At 39.0% G+C, this 25,947-nt stretch overlaps 1 protein-coding gene across 1 annotated transcript; it reads left to right on the top strand.

The window, feature by feature from the left end:
• The first annotated feature begins 5,438 nt into the window (after positions 1-5,438).
• smarcd1 (SWI/SNF related BAF chromatin remodeling complex subunit D1) lies at positions 5,439-24,780 on the top strand. Its single transcript, XM_006782786.3, has 13 exons — positions 5,439-5,677; positions 9,965-10,143; positions 10,387-10,429; positions 12,305-12,427; positions 13,797-13,919; positions 14,201-14,317; positions 14,891-14,992; positions 15,079-15,240; positions 15,721-15,818; positions 16,162-16,297; positions 19,732-19,854; positions 21,090-21,191; positions 23,198-24,780. The coding sequence occupies exons 1-13, from the start codon at positions 5,495-5,497 to the stop codon at positions 23,249-23,251; spliced, it is 1,545 nt and encodes a 514-aa protein (XP_006782849.1). The 5' UTR covers positions 5,439-5,494; the 3' UTR covers positions 23,252-24,780.
• Positions 24,781-25,947: the final 1,167 nt, after the last annotated feature.

Here is a 25,947-nt window from a genome sequence, read left to right as displayed (position 1 = left end):
TCAAACCCAGCCACTCTAACTCATTTGTGCCTGATGAATTTAGTCCACAAAAAAGACATTGAAAAACATTTGAAAATAATTTCCTAAGAAATATCTTAAAATTACATCTGTTTTTCTCCCACATTAAAGGCATGATGTGATGTGCCATATTTTTCTTTTCTGCCTAGCCCAAGATGTTTCCTGCTTCACCCAAAAGGCCCACTGCTTCAGAGCCAACGACACTTGTGTCAACTACTCTGAGGGCAGACTTGGGAGGCCCAGTGGTGAAGGACACTATTGCTGTCTTGTCCTTGAATATTTTAAGATTAATAATCCAGACTGATTTGTTTCCAGGCCAGTAATGATGTCAATAAATCATCATTGGTACCAAAACCAATGATTTAGATTTTTCATTAATTATTCTGCACAAAAAAGGAAAGCATCAGAAGCCAAGGTACTTCAAATGTTTCATTTTTTGCATCAGTCATTTAATGAAATTGGTAGGATGATGGACAAAAGGATAAAAAGCAATCTTCAACCACAAGAAGAACCGTGAGTCTTGCCCTTCACAGCGGTATGAGCTTGATATGCCTTGAGACCACCAAAGAACATCAGCAGGTTCTCCAAGATCATAGAAAAGCATTTTGAAATTCCTTTTAAAGGACAAGGATGGTCACACTAAGTGGTTCTCTTATTGCAGTCTACTGCCCTTTGTATGATGAATGATGACGTTAACTAATAAATAAAAACTACTTACTGCATTATTTTGAAAGCATCCAGCATTTCCTTGTAATGGCTACGACTCAGTCACAGCAGTATATTCCTTCCAAATGTCTCTCTACGAGGGCCTCACATGCTGTTTGGTTTGGTTTTAATCCATTTTGCAGTCCCTGGCAGACAGATTGACTGGATGGCATACCAAACAAGACAGAGTTAACCTTTGTTTAACTTTTACAAACCCAGACAGAGTTGTTTGTTTTGGTTTGCTGCACATTGCATCCATAGATCTGGTTTTTAGTCACCAGTCAGCCTGGAGAGATATCAGACGCTGAATATAATTACGTTTATTCATTTGGTTAGAGGGACAATGAATTTTAATTACAGTTCTGAAAAAAGAGAGATAAGCAAAAGGCTAATTTTCATAGTCACTGAGCCCGTATTGCCAATAATTTATCAAAGATTGAAAGAAGAAAATGCAATCAGATTATGATAAAAGGTGCCAATGCTCCACTGTTAATTTAGTTAATTAACAGTTTCATTATCTTCATTTCATTTTCATTTCAAGATTACTTGTCAGATACTGACTTATGCTATTTTTTCTTGTGCTTCGTACTTCAAGTTAGCACTTGTTTCATTAAAGAATAAAATGGGGGAGCAACACACAAACACAATAATGTTTTTGGATTTAGTTTTATTTCATTTATAACCTTTCTTAATTTAAAAAAGGCTGTGATTTCCCTTCATGTTCAGTGAAATTAAGTTAAAGTAATTACTTTTTAACAAGTGCCAAAGTACAAAAATGGTACACAAGGTTTATCTTTTCAAGCATTTCAATCATTTCATATGCACTTTAATTTAGAGGGAATTTTTTTTTAAAAGTGTCACTTTGGACTCGAGATAATTACGGTGAAAGAAAAATAGAGCCAAATTACAGAGCCAGAGGCAGACAGGTACAGTTCTGTGAAAAGAAATATTTTTCACAGGAGTATGCACTCCTGTGAAAAATGAGTACACGCTTAATGTTTCCATTAAAATTATATTAGCAGCCAGGAATTAAAAAGGTAAGTGGCAGCCAGGTATTGATAATCAACAAATCATCACCAATCGTGAGCACCTCTATAAAAGCAGAGGTTGTGGCAGGTTGCTGGTCTGGAGCATTTAGGTGTGTGTTTACACTATCCCACAATCTTCCCAGGATTGGACATCCCAGCAAAGTCAACCAAAGACCACATTGTGCAGCGCTTAGAAAATTTCCAAAAACACAAAAACATGAGATACTTATTAAACTCAACAGATATTTCCTACTTCATGGCAGTATAACTAGATAAAGACTGAAAAACTATATCTTGGTTGGAAGGACTGGAAGGAGACAGTCTCTTCTCTCTAAAAACATAGCAGCATGGCTTAGGATTGCAAACTTGCGGCTGAGCAAGCCTTATGACTTCTGGAGCAATGTCCATTAGACATACAAGTTCAAAGTGGAGCTGTCTGGCCATAATACACAACACTGCGTTGGCAAAAACCAAACACAGGGTATCAGCTCACACACCTCACATCAACTGTTAAAGCACAAACTTACGGACCTTGGAGTTACTGAGTCGACCATGTACCAAAGTGTTTTAGAGCCAGATGTGAGGTCATCTGTTCAACAGCTGAAGTTTGGTTGAAATCGGATCGTCCAAAAGGACAATGGTACCGGCTCACCAACAAATCTACAATGGCTGAAAAAGAAAAGACTCAAGTTGCTGCAATAGGCTAGTCGAAGTTTAGACATCCAACTTAAAAGCTGTGGTGGGAACTGTGCATAAAAAATGCCTGCAAGTCTAAATGAACTTAAGCAGAATTCTAAAGACAGGTGGGACAAGTTTTCCCCACAACAATATGTTGTTAAGTTATTGCTGCAAAAGGATCTAAAAGCTATCGAGTCACAGGATGCATTTAGTTTTTAATGTCTGTATTTAGACCTGTAAAAACTTTCACTTTTACATGACTGTAAAACAAACTTGCAGCTTAGTACGGTCAGTACCAAACCAAAACACAAGGAAGGCTAACAAGATAAACACAAAGAGGTCAGTCAAAAATCTAGGTTAACTTGCCGAGGTCAAAAAAACGGGCAGAGTGCACATAGATAGTCCAAGGCCTTGATGAACAGGTGCCTGGCAGCACCTTCTTTAACATTGTTTGTCCAATTTATCCGCCATCCTTCCTCTGCATATGACAGCTTTGCCTCTCTAACTTTGTCTCAACCTGAGCTGTCTCTCCTAAATACTTATTTCTAAACTTGCCCACCCTGGTGACTGCAACAGTCTCCAGACCATACATCAGAGCAAATCTCGATACCATTTTAAAAGCTTTCCCATTGGCCCATGCTGCTATCCTTCTGTCACGAATCACCCTGATACTTGTCTCCACACACTCCACCCTGGCTACACTCTCGTCTTCATCTCTTTTGTGCACTGGCCATTTCTTTGTGGATGATGTTAAATTTATTAATTAAAAATGAATTACCACATTACCTAACTAAAATATCAATTAATTGTAGTCCAGTAGCATGTTGTAGCAAAAAAAAACTATCCATCTACAACAGTAATATTCTGGTCAATCGTATCCTGCTTTTTAAGTAATTATACTCTAACAGATGTAACATTAAAAAAATATTTTTGCGTAATAGCCAGTGTTGGGACTAACGCGTTATTAAGTAACGCGTTACAGTAACTACGTTATTATTGTGGTAACGAGCACGGTAACTAGTTATTATGCCAAAATCAGGAACGCGTTAGTCGTTACTGGGATTTAGATAGGGTCGTTACTCGTTACTTCGTGTGGTGGCTATCGCGGAGCTTCCACAGATTCTGTAACATTAGCAAGTGGTGGAGGCCAGCAGGTGGATGAGGGAAAGGGGACGCAGAAGGAAAAGAGACCTGAGGCGGCCGCCGGTCCAAGTGTGAACTGAACTTCAGGTAAGAAGTTATGACCTGCAGTCTATCTGGGTCAGATATAAACCAAGTTTAGGTGGAGTTTATTTTCGTTATGCTAACTTTTTCCGTACTGCGTACTAGCTAGCATGACGGAGTTTCTATACAGCTGGGTGGGTGCTATGAAGTTAAAGATGTTGAACTTTATTTTGTTCATAAGTTATTAGAGTTGCCAACCGTCCCGTCTGGTATTCAGAGAAAATATGACGCGTTTCTTATTGAGGTGAAAAGGAACAGTTTGTCCCGTAATTCAGCTACAATGAAAAATACACAAAGCTGGAGTTATTCTCTGTCTTTACGCTGCACAGCTGCCTCTTCTTCTCTCATTCTCCCCCCTCCCTCTCCCGTTTCTACTTCAATCATGAAACTGATCAATGATCAGCTGATCGGCTCTCTTGTTTGTTTATCTCCCACTTTGCGCCAGAAAGAAACCAGCCTATTTCGCGTTAAACAACAGCAGCACGTTTAAGCTTGATCAGCTGTTGTTAGAATTTATTTAATATTAATTTCTAGTATCAGCTGATGTTTGCTGGAGCCACAGCTGCAAAAAAGCTGCTGGTCATGATGTCGGTTTGTTTATCTGGTGAGAGGGAAACATGAAGATGAAACCAGGAGATGTCCTTACTGAATCATCAGAGCTGAACAGGTGATGGAGAAACAGGTTTACCTTTTAGGTGACATAAATGAGTTGAAGGGAAGTTATGAACTGTTTCTGAGAGACAGATAACCCCAGGATCCTTTTTTAGGTAGTTGACAGCTGGTAACTGTGCAGGTGCGGATCTAGCAAAGTTTTGCCAGGGGGGCCAGGTAGGGCATTAACAAGGAGAGGGGGGCACAAAGAAATACTTTTCTTTCTTATTCTCATTTAAAATGTCTCGCTTTTAAAAAATAATTATCTGAATCTTACAACAAAGCATTGATAGATTGATGCATATATACCATCAAAACAGTGAACATCACTGTCACAACAGCGTTTGTTTTCATTCAAAGGCTTTATGATTTTTCCTATAATGTCAGGCCGGTCTCTAGTCAAAATGCCCGGGCCGATTTTTTGTCCCAGTCCAGCCCTGTATGCAGCTCATCTGCAGTCTGGTGTTACCTACATCTTCCTATTCAGAAGGCAGAATTTCTGAGTTCTGAGTACAATCAAAGCACCACGACTGCAGTTTTTGTGTTGGATGTAAAAGGCGCACATGACGCTGTGACGTAGGCTAGAATCATGGCAGCAGTCAATGACGGTCCAGGCATGGGATTTCTCTCGTGGAAATATGCACATTATCTTTTCCTTTCTATTGGTAGGTGGCACAGTGCACTTGTGGCAAGTAAGCAAGCTAGAAGACTGGCAAAGTTATGGAAGCAACACATTAACAAGAGAATTCTGAGTAAAACCAAAGTTACTTTCCCTAGTAACTAGTTACTTTGAAAGTAACGAGTAACTTGAAGTAACTGAGTTACTTTTGATAGAAGTAACTAGTAATGTAACTAAGTTACTATTTTAAAGTAACTTACCCAACACTGGTAATAGCACAACTGAAGTGAGTACTCTTAATACCTTAAGCACATATTTATGATTATAGTTAGAAACTTTTACACAACTAGTATTTTTTAAAGAACTTTTTCCTGTAATGGAGTATATTCACAGCACTTTTGGAACGTTGAACGAGGACCTATTCCGCCATCATCGTCACCAGCCCTAATTTTGCTGCAGTACCACCAACAAACAGGGGAGGGCGTCTTGAACCTGTGACGTCCATCCCAACACTCGTTCTCGCTCTCGCGGTAGCTCCGCGCCTACACCGGCGGCGACATTCAGAGAGGAGATGGCGGCCAGAGGGGGGTTTCAGTCGGCACCGACGGGTGGTGGTGGAGCAATGGGACCTGGGCCACCGGTACCGGGTGCAGGACCAGGCATGGGACCAGGAACACCTTCTGGAAGAATGGGACCATCAGCTGCCGCGCAGAACCACATGTACCGCTCACCGATGCCCGGGCCTGGGTACCCGGTAAGATATCGCTTTATCTTTGCTGCTGACGCGTTAGCGAGTCCGCTAGAACAAAGCCTCGCTCCGCTTGCTTTGTCCCTAGTGGCTAGCATTAACCCCCGTCACCAGCGTAGGCCACAGCTCATACTAACTAGCAGCCCGGTTCAAAATTGGTGATGCATTTGAAATATTTCACCGGTCGCTCAGGATGACCATCAGAGTTTGTTTGTTGTTTGAATTTGCTAACCCTCCCGCCCGCTAACATTAAGGTTAGCTAGCTAATCGCAGCATCCAGTTAGCTTAGCCTGCTAACCCTGCTAACTGTTAACTGTATTTCGACCAGTTTTCTTATCAAAAAGACCCAAAATGTGCAAAGTGTAGTTGGTAAACCTAACAATTAAACCATCCCTTAAGTTTTAGGAGTTGTAGTTTGTGAGGTTCCAGCTCGGTTAGAAGTCAGAAGTTGTTATAAGTCGAGCCTACTTTTGAATGAATCGGCTGCATCAATATTAGTTTGTGTCAATGCAAATTTACAACATACAGAAACGATGATTAGGGAGAGGTGCCAGTCAGTAGCAGACTTCACTCTGTGTTTAGGGGGTGCAGTTTGTCTCGTCGAAGTTGGTGTTTACAACTTGTAAAGTCTATGTTTAGTGAGCCCACTGTTACTTGGCTGGTCAGCCGCAAAGTACACCAAGTACCAAGAAACGCTGGGATCTCAGCATGAACTCACTACACATCTAAACTGCTGGAAGGATGTTTAGTTGTTCATTTTGAGTCTTATAAGCTGATATTTTCTGATCTTCAAATCAGATTACAGCGGTTAGTCGATTGGTCACAATTAATAATAATAATAATAATAATAATAATCACAAGATTAATCTGCAGTCGTTTCTCACATTTGAAATATAATAATTTACACTATCTATTAACATTTACACAGTGCAGAATTGATTTGAAAACACATTAACATTGTCCACCAGCAGCACTGGTAACGTAATCTTATTTGCCAGTATAGCATCAACAAACTGGATATACAGTAACTGGTTGGTTGTTTGTCTGTCTGTCTCAGAAAGGGGAAATTTGCCTCACAAACACTTGTCGAAATAGTCGAAAATGTACTTACGGACCTGCAGGTGATACACACATATTAAACATGGTTTAATAGTAGTCTATGATCCCCTAAATTGCAGAGATACTCAGAGTATGCAGTAAAATAGATTGCATTAAACAGATGTCCAAAGGAGGCAGTTTCTACAAATTGTCGCAATGAATACACAATAAAACCGTGGTGCATTCGCTCTCAGCCACTAGTTATCTTGTTTGTTTGCTTTAAGATTTGTGTGTTTCAAGATATTGTGATAATATTTTGATTTATATCACTTTTGCATACGTGGGTCCTCATACTCATTTGATTATATTAGTTAGGAAACTTGATGTTTTGGTCTCAGGGAGAAGAAAAAAAAACATAATTTTTAGTGTTGTACTTGTCAGATTAAATGTTTCCAGAATCCCATCCACATTTGCTGTGTTGCTTGCGTTTGGTCTAAAGTGGATGTTTCAGGCTCTGGTTGCCTTGGTAATACTGTAATTTATTTACCAACCTGTCTTATGTCAGTCAGCGGTATCAGTGACGGCAGCTTGGAAAACGTCCTTCACTTTGTTTGCTCTATTAAATGTTGCTGCTTGCAAGCTACAGTCACCAATACAACATTGTTTTTTTTCCCCTGTATCGTTGTAAATATAATTGCAATTTTCCCTAAAATATTGTAAAATAGTTTTGAGGCTAATATCACCGACTCTGACTGTAATGGGAGAAGAATGAATATGGGGAACTGTGAAGGTGAATGCAAAGTGCACCTTCACAGTTGCTTGACTCTGAACCACAAAATAGTTTGATAAAGACCAACTTGTTTCAACTCTGGACGGTGATGTTGATTAGGTTGCCGAATATTTCTGTATGTCGAGGGTGGAAATCCCTGGAATATAATTTTTAAAAACCTCCCTTTAATACATATAGAGATGCACAGAAAATAAAAAAAAAGTTTAAGCAGTTAAAATGACATCAGCTCATTTTCTATCTTGAAATCCCACACTATATTAATATGGAGATACTGATCATTTCAGAAGTTTAACTGCAAGGCAGAAGATGCTGCCAAATTCTCCTTCTAGTTCTTTTGTAACAGAATCAAGGTCCATGAGTGACTGCTGAGATTTAAAGGTGAGCTCCCTTTGGCTGAAGAAACTGAAATCTTTCATTTGCTTTCACATCCTGCAACACGTCATTCTGCACAGTGGGGTCTCAAGAAAATGACCAAGAAGCAAACATTTTCAGTAATCAGGACTTCCGATCCTAAATGTTTTCAAATGAATGGACTTTAAAGCTGATTGTGTGCTCCAGCAATATACTGCGTGCATGCTCCGTTACTATGATATTTGATCAGCACTCTTTGGTTTCTTGGTCTTATTATCCCATGTATGCTCTTGCATTCATATTTAGTATCAGAGTATAAATTTTCATATCCTGATCTGTAGTCCTGGGTTTATTCCCCCGATATTGCATTTGATTGAGTCATCTCCAGCTAATATGTTGTGTCTTAAGATAAGAGAATTGTATTAAAATCAAGACATAAAGATGAGTCATTTATCACTGATCCACAGCTGAAGTGTTTGCTTCTTAGCTACTACCAACCAGAAAGACAGCTCAGTAAATGGTTGTCACATATTTTTCCCTTCCAACGTCCTTGGCAGGCTTTCACACCATAGTCAAAAGAGACTTCATACCCTGAATACTGCAGATTTCCACTTGTTCTCAGGCAAGCCAAGGTTGCGCTGATGTATAGTGTAAAAAGTACTAAATGATCGACATGTTTCCCCAATCTGCCTACACCACACTGTGGAAAAGGCAGAGCCCATTCATCTGGCCTGTATTGTTGAGAAGTCAATGTCCTTCACTCTTCCTCTCTTTCACTGTTCACCATGCGATGAAGAGAGAGTGTGTTTTGCCTTCATCTGTCACATTTGTTGGACTGACTGCAGGAGGAAAAGCTGCTATCAGTGATTTGTCACTTATCTGCTCCTCTCGCCTGCATTCATGCAGTCAAATACAAGAAGTCGCCTGTTTGAGTTCTTAGCACATGGTTTGGTGAGTTGGCTGTGGTGATTTTTGTCTATTTACTTTAATGAAAGGCATGCATAAATTTGCTGATACTGCTAATATGAAGCATCAGATATAAAAGTATGTGGGCTGGGTCTCAGAGTGGTAGTGTTGAGTTTTTTGTGTGTTGTGGGATTTGTAAGTTTCTAGAATATATTTACATCAGCAGATGTGCTGCAAATGTTTTGTTTGCAAATTTACATTGACGTTTTCCCACTGTGTCAGTTTTGCATTTTATTTAAAACGCTACAAATGTATTCTCGGATCAATAAGGGCTGAAATGGAACGGTAGAAAACTTGTGCTTTTGTCTTCAAGTCTTCACAAACATTGATCCTAATTTGTGCACTTTTCACTTTTGAGAATTAGCTACACGACAGCTCAGATGTTATTTTCACCTGAAACAGATTTTTTTTCCCTTTTTTTCCTCTTTTTTTTAATAAGCAAGGCTCAGAGTTGTTTTATTGCTACACCCGTGAACTGCGTCTCTGCCACTGTAGCTGCAAACGTTCAATTTTGGTGTGCATGGGTGGGGCCAGGGCTACATAGTCACAGATAGTCATGGGGTAAATTGCCACTTGAAGCACAATTTGCCATGTTGGACCACAAGGTCGGTAGGAAAGTGTTGGATTGTTGTGAGCATTTATGTGTCGATCGGGGACCTTTGAGAGGATTGCTGTTTGTAAGTTATTCAGGAACAATTTATACACATTTGATGGCTGCAGCAAAAGATTATTTTTTTATCGTTTATTTCAAGTTGTGTTCTTTCCTCATACCAACACAGTCTGAAGTCAAATACATTATTACACAAACCACCTCCCAGAATTTATGCTTGGGGATTAAAGTAAAGAAAAGATAAGGAGAGGGAGGCAAAAAGGCAAAATTAGGAATTACCAATCAGTTCCCAGTATAGTAGCTGCAGAAACTGATCTCTTGAGCATAAGCAAAATGGAATTTTTCCTCAAATACTTGTTGTGACAATTCATTGTAAGGCATGTTGGTCCGCAGATTTATTTCTTAACACACCTTAAAATAAAGGCTAAGGTGTCTTGTTTAAAATCTGCAAAATGTATCTTTTCTACACGTTCTACACTTAAAAAATCACAATATTCAACGGCCTTTTTGTATGATCATGGCCTTATTTTCTATGCAGAGACCAGGCATGCCTCCTTCCAGTCGCATGACCCCTCAGGGACCAGCCATGGGCCCTCCAGGATACGGCAACAGCCCCGTGTCCCGTCCTGGCATGCCAGGTGTGATGGATCCGTCTCGTAAGAGGCCGGCTCCTCAACAGATTCAGCAGGTTCAGCAACAACAGAACCGCAACCAGCAGTAAGTCCCCACTCGCCGCCTACTCAGCCATGCTTTTTTTTTTCACAATTATTGCAGCCCTCTATTTAGGGGACTATTATTTTGTGTCTTTGTATGTGTGCAAGTGTATATGAACATGGTACCTGGAAAATGTATCCCACAGACTGAAGAATTTCACTGACTTCCTTGTCTTTTTGTAAAGACACACAAAACTGCTCTGACTTGCACTCAAACGCCTATTGTTTCGATGATTTATTTTCACAGCACAAAGAAGAAGAAGATGGCTGATAAAATTCTACCTCAGAGGGTGAGTATTAATCAAACCACAGTGCATGAACAATCCATTAATTCCAGCTTTGATTATGGTACATCTGGCAGTCCATGTGAACTTTAATTTAAGTGGCTCCAAACAAAGGACAGTTGGTCTTTAAAGTGCCCTGGTTAAAATGCTGGGATTTAGAGAGTGCTAACTATAAGTGTTTGGGGCTGTACAATGCACTAGCACGGTACAATGAAAAATTGGGACCTCCAAAGGTTTTGTGATGACAGTAATGAATAAAATCGCTATTAACTCTAGAAGTATTTCTTCTCTTACTCCACCTGATCTCCCTCTCTTTTGTCTCCCTGTGTGTGAAATGTGAAAATAGGCTGCAGGGTGGAGATAAACGGCACCTGTGATAAAGAAATGATCTACTTATCTTGTATCATGAAAATGGAGGTTGTAGTTCAGGAGGTAGACTAGGTCAGCTACTAATCGGGAGATTGGTGGTTCGATCTCTGCATGTCAAATGTCCCGGGGCAAGATTGTAACCTCAAGTTGCTCATCGATGAATGTGTGTGAAAGCACTTAGGTAGAAAAAGCATAGAAAATATGAATGAGGCAAGTTGTATAAAGTGCTATGAGTACTCAGAGTAGAAAAGCACTGTATAAGAGCCATTCCATTTACCATTTGTCCTGAATCATGTGATACATTTAATAATCAGCACATTTCTGTTTTAAGTCACAAATCCAAGTAAAACGCTCACCGTCAAGCCCTCGCGTTTCTGCTGGTTTTCAGAGATACTAAGAATAACTGATTTATAGTACTGACCTCATATGATCCCACTAATGTGAATATACTGACTGCAGGGGAAAAAAGTAGTTGTTAGTGAAGATTCACTTCAGCCAGTTTGCGTCTGAGGTGAACTCATAACTATGATTGATGACATGTCACTGACTCAAATGGGCCAAGAGCTGGCAAGTCAGCTTGCCTGAGACACTTTTTTTGGAGCCTTCGGCCATCAGGTCATTAGTTGAACCCCAATTTTAGGCACTCATGATGTTCTCCAGTGTGTGGATGTCAATCATAAATTTGTCAAGAAAAGAGTTCTATTATATCCTTTTAATCCTATATTAAATCTCACATCAACATTGTTTTCTTATAGGATGTTATAATTTAAAGTTGCAGTCTTGTGATATCATTTTCATTTATTCATATATATTTTACAGCTGAACAGATTAGCTGTAAAAAAAAAAAGAAAAAAGAATGCATTCATAAGAGAACACCATATGGAAGTAAGACTGGCTGTTGTATTTGATCTATTCCTGCACTTTATTTAAATGTAGTCTGTGGTGTGATAGTAAAATGTCTGCTGCAATGTCTTGGTTTTTCTGAAGAGAGATTTCTCTCTCCTTCTCTTGATCTGTCAAGCTTGAGATTCATTTTCAGCAGAAATAGACCCAGCATGTAAAGCTAGCAGAGCAGGCAGCAGATATGTGGTCACCCGTGGCTCACAGACCCTGTGGACACGTACACATTCAGACTGGAATCAGGGAGAGTATGAACAACTGAGAAACTGGGTTTTCTTAGACTGACAGATGGAAAAAGAAGTACAGGTTACAGATTTTAATTTCAATTACGATTGATGCTTCCAAGGGTTAAAACGAATTCTTGTTTTTGATTTCAGCACATATTGTCACTCACTATTTTTTCTTTTCTTTTACTATCATTAAAGTTCAAGGATGTCTGCCTGAATAAAAAGTTTTCTTTTTACAAGTTTAATGAATCCACTGTCTATTTAAATGATTTTGAGTTCTAATACTCAATAATCGTGATCTCAGTCCTGGCCAATAATAAGCGATTATTATTATTAAAGATTATTCTAAAGACACCTGTAGTCACTAGTATCCTTTGTCTCCTAGATCAGGGAACTGGTCCCAGAGTCTCAGGCTTACATGGATCTGCTGGCTTTTGAGAGGAAGCTGGACCAGACCATCATGCGCAAGAGGCTGGACATTCAGGAGGCCCTCAAGAGGCCAATTAAGGTATATTTCAGTCAAGCTCATCACAGGTGTTCCATGTTACCTTTAACTGGTCATTTAAGAGTGATGTCAGTCAGTGAAGAGTTAGTCAGAACAAATGTTTACATTTTACAGATTGCTGCTTATTTCCCCTTGATCTTCTGCACCACACTGTATTTGTTCAGATGATGATACTGCCTAATGGTTTTATTGACTGTTGTAGCACTTGATGAAAAGATTTCTGAATATTGTGACGTTAACACACAGATTTTGTGTAAATTAAAGCAAACCTTATCCACAAGTGGGCGACGAGGCAGATGGAGCTAGATGTTTGATTTGGCTCAGGTTTCAGTCTGCTCTAAATACTTGACTTCAACGTTTTCTCTACTGTTAATCCTTCTGATAATCCCTGTTATGTTCCTCACATGTGAGCACATGACACACACACCAAAATCTACCGTTTGAGGAGCAGCTAATCTGAAGAAAGCCACCTTGAAATCAGTGTCTTTAAAGGAAGAGGACATAAAAGGGCTCTACAAAGGGCCTCTATCAGAATCAGAATACTTTATTAATTTCAGAGGAAATTATGTGGTCACAGTTGCTCCAAGACAGTAATAACAGTAACTAAGTAAAGTAAATTAAATCATTCAAAATATTACAAAGTTACAAAATATAACAAAATAGCTTTAATCATAAATATCCTAGTATATTACCCAAAATTAAATATATATGGTTGACATTGCAGTGCCCTTCTTATCATATTAACTTTAATTTGCTCTGTAGAGGATGTGATATTAAGTGTGTGCAACTATTGCAGTGTATACTGTGCTTTAGATGGAGCAAGGTGAGCACGTCATGGGGTGTGTGGGAGAAATTGTCCAGTGCTGTTTTTATCTTGGACAACATCCGCCTTTCTGACACAACCTTTAGAGAGTCCAGCTACATCCCAAGTTTTCCTTTTATTCAGTCTGTTGGCATCTGTGACCCTCAACCTGCTGTGCCAGCATGCAGCAGCATAGGGGATGACACTGGCCACAACAGACTTGTAGAAAATCCTGAGCATTGTCCAACAGATGTTAAAAGACCTCAGCCGCCTCAGAAAAGGGACTGCCCTCGTCCTTCCTCTACGGAGCCAGTTTAATGTCAGTGTGTACTCTGAAGTATTTATAGAGATGATTTATAGACATTTATATATTTTTATACTATATTATATGTTTATAGACAATTTATAGAAATCTCTATATATAAATACATATTTTACTTGTATGAGGGGAGAAAAAAATGCAGTCCAGAAAATGGCTATAATGGGTCCAAACTCGGTGTAGCTATAAAGTCAGTGTTGATTAACTGATGAGACACAAATTTAAAGTTTCTTTTCTATTATTGTTTTCAGCAAAAGAGAAAGCTAAGGATTTTTATCTCCAACACCTTCAACCCAGCAAAGCCTGATGCTGAGGATGGAGAGGGCACAGTTGCATCATGGGAGCTACGTGTCGAGGGGCGTCTGCTGGAAGATGTAAGCTTATCAAATTTGTTCAGTTTATAGTAATTATTTGTGGCTGCCCAGTTAGTTGGTTTGCTGTATTGGGATAATGTAAAAAGTAGTTTTTATTTTCCACAGTAGGCTCAAAAATTACCATCAAACTATTAAGATTATGATGGTCTTGTTCGGTTACACGGACCTAAGACTGTTAAACAGCTTCAGTGTTATTTCTTTATCTTTAATTTTCAGTAAAAATATTTCAGCCTAATATCACAGGCAGCTTACTTAACGTGGTATTTTAATTTTGTTTGCAGACAGCCGTGTCAAAGTATGAAGCCACGAAACAGAAAAGAAAGTTCTCCTCATTCTTCAAGTCCTTGGTGATCGAGCTGGACAAAGATCTATATGGTCCAGATAATCACCTTGTGGAAGTAAGATGCATCTGAAAGTATCAATGTTCATTACTTTTCTAATCGTGTTTTTGTTGAATATCTTTTTATAGTTCTTAGAGTAATTTAAAGTATAATGTGGAAGATTTTTGTACTGATAAGTTTTAAAACAACTGGTATCAGCACACTGTTAAACTGAGTGTTACAAACACATGACAGAGCTAACCAATGACTGAATTATAAGTATATTCTTAGTTTCAATGAGTACTAACTGCTCTGAAGTGAAGTTATGTTGATTGTAGGTAATGGTAGCTACTTAATTAGAACTGATTTAGTGAATATATATATATGTGACTAAATGTAATGTAAACAACACAATAATATATTTCCTTGGACATGACCATAGTTTATGCATAAGTCGCTTAAGGTAGACTACTTCTGTGACACATTTCATGACACTACATCCTTTGTTATTTTTCTTGTTTTGCTTCTCCAACATCAGAAGTTGTGAATAATACTGTGCGTTTAAATAAGATCAGCTGATATTAATGAACAATATTAACTTGGAGACTTAACTAATTACTTGTTCCTTAAATGCTGCTTGTATCACTTCAGTGGCATAGGACTGCGACAACCCAGGAGACCGATGGTTTCCAGGTGAAGAGGCCAGGTGATGTGGGTGTTCGTTGCACCGTCCTTCTCATGCTTGATTACCAGGTAAACAGACTCTGTTCTCAGCGAGTGATCTTGAAACATTTCTTCATGAATTCACTCACCTTTTCGTCTTTCTGTGTGCCGCACAGCCCCCTCAGTTCAAGCTGGACCCCCGACTGGCCCGTATGTTGGGTATCCACACCCAGACCAGACCCGTCATCATTCAGGCCCTGTGGCAGTACGTGAAGACCCACAAACTCCAGGACCCACATGAGCGGGAGTTCATCAACTGTGACAAATACTTGCAGCAGGTGAGCGCAGTTGCTTTTTTCACACATCGGACATGTCGAAGTGGTACATTTTGTTACTTGGATTTTCACCAAAAGGCGGCCCACTCCATTTCTTAAATGTGATGAACATTAGCTGGTAGCTGGAAAGAGCAACCGGTGTCATCGTTTTTCTGGATCCTGCTGTGGATGTTGAACAGCTCACCTTCCCCTCTCTCTGTCTATCCTTTTATGGAGACATTCTCTCCATCTGGGTTACTGTCCAGTCTCTTGGTGCTTTTTCTGCCAAGATAAACATAGGATTTTATAAGGTTAATGATTTATTCCTATTGAACTGATAGAATTTCAGGGTGCATAATAAGCATTATCAAGCTCTAACGCAATTTAAATGTGGTTGTCAGGCATATTCTTAACGTGAACAAACCAGTGTATTCTGCTGGATGCTTCAGAGTAGTGAAGACATGTTTATCTAAACATTCTTTATTTCATACTTTCATTTTGCAGATCTTTGAGGCTCAGCGAATGAAGTTTTCTGAGATCCCACAGCGCTTGCATGCACTTCTCATGCCCCCAGAGCCCATCATCATCAACCATCTGATCAGGTATGTAGATCAGGATTCTACAAAAAATCATTATCAATATGTCAGTAAATGGAAAAAAATCTAAAATTTTTTGTTGGACTGAAGTGTTCTGATTAATTTTGTCCACTGATCCATGCTTTGACTCAGTTATTGTTTCTTTTCTAGTTATTTTTCTTGTTTTAATTAGCAGCAAGCACTAAATGCTCAAAAAGCTATGAGACTGTCTATGAGAGTTTTAACCCTTTTTAGGTTTGGATTGCTGCTGTTGTTGAATAATTTAATCACTTGTTGCTAATGTGATTTAATCACATACTGTAAAAAAACAAAAACATACTGTACACAGTAAACTGTATTGTTTTGATAGTGTGGATCCTAATGACCAAAAGAAGACTGCCTGCTATGACATTGATGTGGAGGTGGACGACACATTGAAGACCCAGATGAACTCCTTCCTTCTCTCCACAGCCAGCCAGCAGGAAATAGCAGGGCTGGACAACAAGGTGCATACCTCACCCAGCAGTCACTCGCTGTTCTTTTTATGTTTGTCCTGATAGTTTTAGACAGGGCTGTGTTTCCAGAGTGGGAGTAGTGTTTCCTGTTTCCTAGAGTTTTGTGTGGCCTTTTGATCACTTTAACTACTAAATGACCTCCTTCTGTAGTGAAGGGGAAAAAAGTGTACTCGCTCATAAAGAAGTGTGAGAATCTTTTTCTTTGATTTCTTTCTAAGCAGTGAGCAGGTTTTTCTAATGTGCAGATCTTGCAAATTTATATTAGGGTATTGTTGCACCCCTTTTATATATATATGTGTGTGTGTATATATATATATATATATATGTATATATGTATGTATGTATATGTATATATATATATATATATATATATGTATGTATGTATGTATATGTATATATATATATGTGTGTATGGGGTGCTTATATTAAATATATTTTAGGGGTGCAACAATACTCGTATTGATATTGAACCGTTCCATACAGGGCTTTCGGTTCGGTACGCATATGTATCGAACAATACAAAATTTTTAATTTATTTTATCAACTTTTCTTCTGACGATGCTGTCTGTGTTGAGCGCTCAGTGGATCTGCGCTCGACAGTGCAGCCTAGGCGGAGTAGTCGAACGCAGATTCACTGAGCGCAGGGCAAGCTAGCGAGACAGAAGTTAAGTTCTCCTTGCAACATGGCAAATTGAACCTCCCCCACCCTCATTCAGATCTGGCGTTTGGAACTATTTTGGTTTTCATGTGAGTATGACCCTGAAGGTAAGCGCGTCATGGACAAAAGTAAAACAGTATGTTGGATGTGCCAGCAATGCTCAATTACATTGGTGGGAACTAGTGCGTTAGCGCAGTTAGCTCGTTAATGTGTTGGCCGTCCAGCCCCACGCACAGGGCGATCCGCGGTAGCTCGTTAACAGAGATTTGCCGTGTTGTGGCGTTAACCTCATTTCAGATTAACGCTGACAGTACTAGTGGGAACACAAGGAATATGACTGCACATTTACTCCGACATCATCCTAGTGCAAAGACAAGTGGAAGCAGACAAAAACAACAAGCACGCATGCTACAAACTTTACCCGAGTCATTTAGACAGCCGTTAGAATAGAATAGAATAGAATTCAACTTTATTGTCATTGCACATGCACAGGTATAGGGCAACGAAATGCAGTTAGCACATGATTCTCCTTATGGGGACCTGATATGTTTAATATGCTGCTGAGAATATAGCCCAGAAGAAGCGTATAGTATAGCTTTTATTTTGGAAAGAGCCATTTCTCTGTAATAAACTCTCTTTTCCAAAGATGAGTGATTTCTCAATCAGATTAATTTTTTTATTACTTTGTTGTTTCAGCAACATTAAATTAAAAAAAACTGTACTTTTGAGTTAAAATATATATTTATAATTTTAATAAATGACAAATTAAAAAGGCATGAACATTTTTTTGTATTGGAAAAATATCGAACCGTGACACCAAAGTATCGAACCGAACCGTGAATTTTGTGTATCGTTGCACCCCTTATATATTTATATATTTTTATATATATATATATATATATATATATATATATATATATATATATATATATATATATCTCCAGCCAAGCAATCTTTGATTGAACCTATCATTTCGATTGTCTCCCATTTTGTGAACCTGCTGAGGGCAATTTCACACATATTTGCTCCCTTAAATTGCTGCCTGTGTATTACTGGCCTCTTACTCCGTTTTGAGGTCGATCAGGTCTTCTTGACCTCCTGCTAGCGCTCGTTACCTTGACTGGGATGGCTGTAATCACATTGATAAGGCACAAAGCCATTCAGCAAAAAGACGTCCCTCTGTGGAGTCTTTGTTCTAAAGCAACTCAACAATCTAACAACAGAGATTGTTTACAGGATACAGACGCCTTTCATTTTGTTACTTTCTTTTGGGTTTGGTGAGGATTGCTGTTATACATCCTGTTCCTGCTGGCCTAATATTAGAAAAAGCCTGTAGCTTAGCCTTGTTGAACTATTTGTAGTGCATTTTGAAAGCCTGAGAATCTTATAAACCAGAGACGGGGCTCATATTTTTTCCTAGCACCTCTGTTAAGGTTTTCCAAAATAAAACTTTTCGAAATATTTCCCTATGCCAAGACATAGCCAGGCTTTGTTAAGTTTCCAACACATGGATTGTCTGGGAACACTGAAAGAGTGCTGCTTAGGCAGAAATAGGTCCTTGTATCATGGAAGAAAAAATTGAACAGAATAATGGTCTCATAGGTAAGGCTGAGATAGTTGTGATTCACTTTAAAGGCGCAGATTCTCAGGGACCCCCTCCTGCAGTCACTCACCTCCCCATCCTGACAAATTGGTCTCTTTTAAATTCCAAAAGGAATCCAGGGTCACATCTGGGGTCTTGTTTTTATAGCAGAGATAATGGAGATCTGAGGCTTGAATCCCCAAAAGAGAGCCCGTTGATGAGTGCACTCTGATGCAACTATTTCCCCTTTGATTACCCTGTGCATGTTCACTTTTGCTGGTTAGAGACTACAGTACCTTTTAATTACAGGCCAAGGTTATATCCATATTTTTTAGGGATGCTCGTGACTGGATGATTAAAAGAAGCTGGCTTCACTAGCTGGCACCAGAAATACTTGTTAGTTAAATAAATTATTCATATTTTAATAATGTAAACGTCTTAAATGTTGGGTTTGAGGACAGAAAACTGCCACACCAATCAGCACAGATCTGCAACTCTTTTATCTAGAAATAAAAGAGTTGCAGTTGGAGCTAATGCTCCTGCCTGTTGACAGGAGCATTAGCCACTATCTGCAAAGTAATCTGTCACTGTGTGTGTGTGTGTAATGTGCAATATTCTGTGTGGCCCAGAATACCACAATACAATCTGATTTTCGAGGAATATGGTTTGATAAGGCTCTTATATTTGTACAGACAGTGTAATTGCAGGATTTAGGTGCTTAATATGGACTTTCAGTGTTTTCTTACTTTTAGTTTAGTCGACTACATTTGTGTTATTTTTAAACCCTGTTTTATTGATTCATTCATTACAAGTTAAGTTGTTTAGCATTATATTGAACCATATATGTATGTATGTATATGTGTATACATATGTATATGTATATATGTGTGGATAGATTGATAGATGGATGTCCGCCTTTGTTTTTGTGACAAATGCGGACATTTTTTGTGTGTAACTTTATTGACTACATAGGTGTCAGAGAAAATGATAGGAAAGATATATCAGTGTAATTAGAGGTTTTAAAACCGCTCGTATAATTTATGGTGCAATAAAAGCTTTATTATAAAGGGATGTCCCTGGTGTAATCGTTTTGATCTGAGGAATACTAAACACCTGTTAATTTGGTTAGCTGCATCAAGTCTTTTAACATGACAGGCTTTCTTTTTTGTGTTTGATTCTTCTCAGATCCATGAAACCATTGAGACCATTAACCAGCTGAAGACCCAGAGGGAGTTCATGTTGAGTTTTGCCAGGGATCCTCAGGGCTTTATCAACGACTGGCTGCAGTCCCAGTGCAGAGACCTCAAGGTGAGTGTGTCTGTCCTGCTACTTTAACAGAGGATCTTAAAGTAGCATTGAGCTTTTTTTATTATCTCTAGTCACAGCAGGCATCAGTAGATGTACCATGTCATCAAATCCTCCTCCAACACACATCACTGTGATTGGCTGTGTAGGATGTGTGTAAGAATAAGAAAAACATTTTGAACCGCCTAAAGTTTATATCTAAATGTGGAGTTGAGGTTCGCTCAGATGAGTAAGTGCTGAGTAATCCTTTTTACCACACACCCGTTCAGAAATAAACCCCTTATGGATCAGAAAGAGGACAGAGCAGCAGCACCAGTTTCTCCACTGACAACCTTAAAAAAAGATAAGAATGCAACGCAGCAGAAAGATGTACAGCATCACAAGTAGAAAGACGTGACTCATTGCTTTCCTCTACCAGATTTTGTCATTCTGTTCCACCACAGTCAGATTTCACTATTTTTATTTCTGCCTACACTGTACATAACGCAACAGATTCTTTTCTTTCATTTTATTTTTTCCTGTTGTAGAACAGGGGTCCATTTCTTTTCCTTAGGCCATTTTGTGATTTGATTTATGTAAAAATAAATAAGTGACCCGACTTCCTGTAAAATTTATTTAAATGCAAAGCTTTAAGCAGATTATGGGCATGTTATTTGTAGAAGGAAAGAAATGGCAGGAATAACAAACAGAAGTAGAAGGTGGGGAAAAAGACACCTTCTGGGGGTCCAAATACCACACAAGTAGACAATAACAGATGACCAGATAATTAAATGAAAGCCACTTGACATGCATGATTTGTATGCTCTGTGCCATATTTGTAAATTGTCAATCCACAGATTTGGAGGTATTAGAGTTTAACAGTATTTGATCCTTTGACTTGAGTTTACATCGTGCATTGCTCGAAACCTCAGATTATGCACACAAACCCCATGCTGCTCAATCAGATGTAGCAGAGTCAAAATAGAGCGTGAAACATTTAATAACATGTCTGACTGCATGCATGCTCGCCCCCATCTTTCTTTGAGCGAGCCGGTTAACTGCTTGACCAGCTGTCACCCACCTGCAGTGTTTGCTCAGTCGGATCGCTGTGAAATTGAACAAATTCAGTATGAAGCTCAGTAGTTGCTCTCAAAGCAAATCCCCAGTTGGCCTTGCGGAGACCCTGTGCCCTTTAATTTATCAGCTGGTGCACTAGTTTAGATGGAGGTTGATACAATAATATCTCTTTCTCTTAACAGACCATGACAGATGTGGTAGGAAACCCAGAAGAGGAGCGAAGAGCAGAGTTTTACTACCAGCCGTGGGCTCAGGAGGCCGTCTGCCGTTACTTCTACTCCAAGGTAACTCCGTTTTCTTTTCTTCTTTGTTTTATTTCAGCAAAGAGATCGTACCAAGGAATTTAGCTTTTATAGAGATGTTTGTGGTTTTCAGATGACTAATTTTTATTACTTAAATATGTCGTACTCGGCTTATCATTGTTTTCAAAAATGTCTCAGTGGAATCTGCCATGGTGCAACAAGTCATCCACGTAAATAACTGATAGGATGTCATTTTGGAGTTTTCTATTTAGATACACAGCAGAATGTTTTCACGTCAAGTTATAGACATCAGTAGTGTTTGTTTTTAGATAACAGGCTGATCCATCTGGGTTTGCACAGAAGTCAACAATCATGTCTTAAATGCTTTCTTAGTTTATACATAATTTTATTTTTATAAGATATAAGAGCTAAAGGAAAACATTTCACTATTTCTAGAGCCTTTTCTGAAATTGTTGTTACAGACCAATAGAAGTGGGATTCACCAGACACCCCGCGCTATATTATCACAATACTTCACTCACAATACAATATTATTGTGATTTTAACGTTCTTTTGCGATATGCTAAGTATTTCAACAACACCTATTGCGATTTATCACCTGACCTCAAAATTAAGCTATCTGTATTTATCTAATAAGAAAATTTATATCGCACAGCTTTTTTTCTATACTGCAAAGTAAAGTAGTGACCAACGTCACTAAAAACTAGGGCTGTGCGATATGACCAAAATCTCATATCCCGATATAAGAATTCTATCGTCCGATAACGATATCACAGATAAATCACAAAAATGTAACATTTTCTCTCAATTCTGTGAATCTCGGGCAGCTCGACTTGCGGAAAGTGTTTCCAGCTGTGCGTCATGTAGCTGGAGTTGAGTGTTTTAACCGATGCATGAAACTATACATTTTTAGACATAAGTTGTAACGGCCGCCGAGTATTTATTACACGGCGTGCTGCGGGGAAAAGCCTGTTCTAACGTTTGAGTCTAAGGTTTATTTTTTAGCACCTGACGGCTCTTTTTTACTTATCTGTAAATAATCTGCTCTTTCACGTGATTCAGTTTATTTTGAAAATTCTCAACAGGATCTTGAGCTTTATTGTGAAAGGTTTCTGTGGAACATAAACAAGCAGACACGCGATGGTGTTACCGTCGTTGTTGCTAACGACAACGCGTAAAAACAGGCGCTTGTCCGTCTGTAGTGTGGTTATATAAAATATAAGAGAAAGAGAGAACTTTAATAAATTAATGTAGCCACTACAGTGACCATCAAAACGATGAAAAAATATTGCCGTAAACAGTTTATTTTGCGACACCACGAAACAAACGATAGCGTAAAATGAAACAATAGACGTTTTTATATCATCATATAAACTACCTTAAATGTCGCCATAAGACTCAGTCCATCAGTCTGTGATTGAATATGGCCGATTTGGCAATTACACGCAGTCTGTTACTGTGATAAATTGTTGAAAATCTCATATTTGTTGCCATCTCCATAAACATAAATTCACATTTCACTACATTTATTTATTACAGTTGCACTCAGCAACCTTCCTGCTCTATGGGGATATAACCAGAGTACAACCAGCTGGCAGCCAGTTGAGTCCGCTCGACTTCTGTTCATTGTCAAAGACAGTTCAGACTGACGACATGATGGTGGCAATCTGTCTGCATCTATAAAGTAGCAGCGTGTTTGATGCTTTTTCAGTTCAGGCAGGTTCGCTCTGCTAATGTTATCTCAGGATGGTAGACTGTAAGATGACTCCTCTTATTCATAATATTCCCAGAGTATTTAAATACATTTAATATAGTATCACTTCCCACCTCAGCCCCCTTGGCTCCAGTCACTATTAGCAAACTTTGATCTACGATGGAGAACATCTTACTCGTGACTTGCTAAATATCTACCAGCACTATTGGATGCACTTTGAGCCCATGCATACCCCTGTTATTTTTTATCTTAGGTTGATTTTTAATGCTGACTTCTGCTGATTAAATCATCTCTCTGTGAAAACATCTTTTAGGTCCAGCAGAGGCGGCAGGAGCTGGAGCAGGCGCTCGGCATCAGAAACACCTAAAGAAAGTCGTCACATGCAGCAGGAAATGAGAAGACATGTTTTGCTGGTGGAGACAACTAATGTGTGTGCGTGGGACATTTAAACTGACAAACATAGAGAGAGAGATAGATAAAAGATGGCCTCAGCATTTTCTAGGATGTCAATTTTCCTTTATCTTCATCCCCCCTCCCCACAAGTTTGGTTTCTGCTTTATCTTTTTTCTTTTAATGACAGATTTTTCTCCTCCTCGCACCGAGAGCTCTTGAGCAAAAGTGTCTTTAATTGAAGTTAGATTTGTTTTTGATCATGTCTTAGCCTTAGCTAGAAGCATTCCTTTCATTTTAACACAGTGTCCTCACAAAAAACGTAGATTGTACACAGATGAAAAGCAGAGGGCAGACTGTACCTCGCAACTTTAAATGTATTGTCCCTGGAACAAAAAAAATAATCTTAAATCAGCCGGAATGTGTCGAGTCTGGCGTGGCTCTTTGTTCCCGTTTTTGGAAAGTAAATTTACACTTTCAACTCCAAGCCTGGCCCCCGGATGCTTGCCCGTTTAGTTAAATATTGATTGTGATTGTGTTTGTAATCAATTGGGCTTTTTTGCTACACATTGGCTGTTCATGCGTCACCTTGTTTTAAGTTGCCATTGGTTATTTTTCACAGTTTGTGGCACAGTCTTTTGAGACATTTTAAAGCTCAGTCAATCACAGCAGATTATACATTGTTGTTGGAAAGCGGTTTTATTTGTTAAAGGTGCCATTTGTTTTGACGTTTATTTTTCCTCCTTTTTGTTACTATCAGTGATCCTTGTTTTAAAAATATGTATTATATCCGTACTTGTCTTGTTAGCTAGTACAGATTATCATTGAAGTAGCTAGTATGAGTACCTCTAGTCATTAAAGTTTTGTAAATACTGAGCAGAAAAAAACTGAAGATGGATGTGAAGTAAACCTGTATTACTTATCCTGGCTGATCTTTTTCTTAAGTCTTTGTTGATGCTCAGATAGTCAAACCAGTATATTATTAATTGGCCCTCGCTCTCCAAGCCCAGTGGTTTAGCTCTCCGCAACAAAGTAAAGACAGCAGTGACGCTTTACGAAGCACGGCTCTGCAGGGAGACATGCAGTCGGGTTCACGTCGCCTGCAAGTTGGGAAGAGTTAAAACGCCTGCGTTTTTAGTTTAGTGTATTTTAATTCTGTGCAGAGAAGCCATAAAACACATGTGGTGGAGCAGATTTGAGGAGCCGGAGCTTCTTCACACACTGACTGAAGACCTGGTTTCTGTGGGTTTAATGGTCGTTTCCCTGTATGAGGTTAAAATGAGTGTCCTGGCTGAAAATGTTTGCGTATGTGCATTTTAATAATGAATTCCAAGAATACACTAATAAAGGTTTGGGCAGGTACACGATTTGAAACGAGCATCGGGGCACCTCTGGGGTGTAATACAACACTGGGGGGTGGGACTGTAGAATTGTGAATCTGCAGACTTTTTCATGGACCAAACCTATTTTTCTGTATGTTCTTATGTTATAATAAAGGATTATGTAGAATGTCTTCTTTGTCTGTGATTTTTTTTCCGCCCCCTCCTTTATCTTTCATGTGGTTTCATATTCCTGTGTGGATCAGCATCGGGTTGCATTTAAAGCTTGCTATTACACACCACACAGTATAATTTGTTATTTTACCCACAAAGTTTATCATCATGCAAAACCAAACCACTAAATATTCCACAAAGTCTCCCTGTGGTCTCTGAAAGAAACGCGTCACTGAGTCAGTGCGTGCCTTTGTGGCATGTAGTGCATTAATATTGTTAATACTGATGCATAAGGAGGATTTCGCTTGCAGCTGGTGGAAGCTGAGCTGCATTTAACAAATGTACACTTGGGTAGTTTAATGATTTCTCTGCCAGGGCTTACACCCCTCTCTGGGGCTATTTAAGAAAACAGTCTAAAGGGGTCCTGAGATGATTAATGGTCCTCAAAAAGAAAACATCCCACCCCCTTTGTTTTGCATTAATAATGAAGACCTGTGAACTAATGAAGCTGCCTGAAAAGTGCACAGGGGGATTTGTTTAGTGTAAGGACTTGAATATGAAATGTGAAGTGGACTTGGCAACCCTAGTTTTAATGTTGCATACTTTAAAAATAAGAGTTTTGTATTTCCAGAACGTACTCGTGTTATACTTTTTCTCTTCTTTTACTCCTGATTCCCAAATGGACTCCGTCCCAGAGCCTGGTTCTTTTGGAGGTTTCTTTCTTCCCACTGTCGCCAAGCCGTTGCTCAGGGGCTCATTTGATTATTGGGGTTTTCTTAATTTAGTCTTAGAGTCATAGGGTGGCTCCTGATTCGGCTCCATACAAACTAAATTAACTAAACTCAAGCTGCTGCTTCTTCTTCTAGAAAGTCTGTCCCAGAGTGCACAGAAATACTTGAGTAGCATAAATGTGATTAGCCTCTTCACCGACGTTTGAGTTTGGATTTTTAAATGGATTACAGATGTTTGCTGATTGTGTCAGTCGATCTAATCTGCAGCTTTGATTGTCTGGAGCCCAATCGGTTTAAAATGCGCAGATTCTATTGATTGAATCGTGTAAATTGATTAGGTCCAACTCCTTTTATGCTTAAGTTTGTGAGTGCCTGCTTTCAATTAAAAAAAAAAACAAAACCCGTTGGACTATCCTGTTGCGCGGTGTGGAAAAGTTTGTTCCTGTGAG

Source organism: Neolamprologus brichardi, chromosome 5 (assembly GCF_056152115.1).
Source record: "Neolamprologus brichardi isolate AB-2024 chromosome 5, ASM5615211v1, whole genome shotgun sequence".
In the NCBI taxonomy this organism is placed as follows: domain Eukaryota; kingdom Metazoa; phylum Chordata; class Actinopteri; order Cichliformes; family Cichlidae; genus Neolamprologus; species Neolamprologus brichardi.
This window is presented reverse-complemented; position numbering and strand designations above follow the sequence as displayed.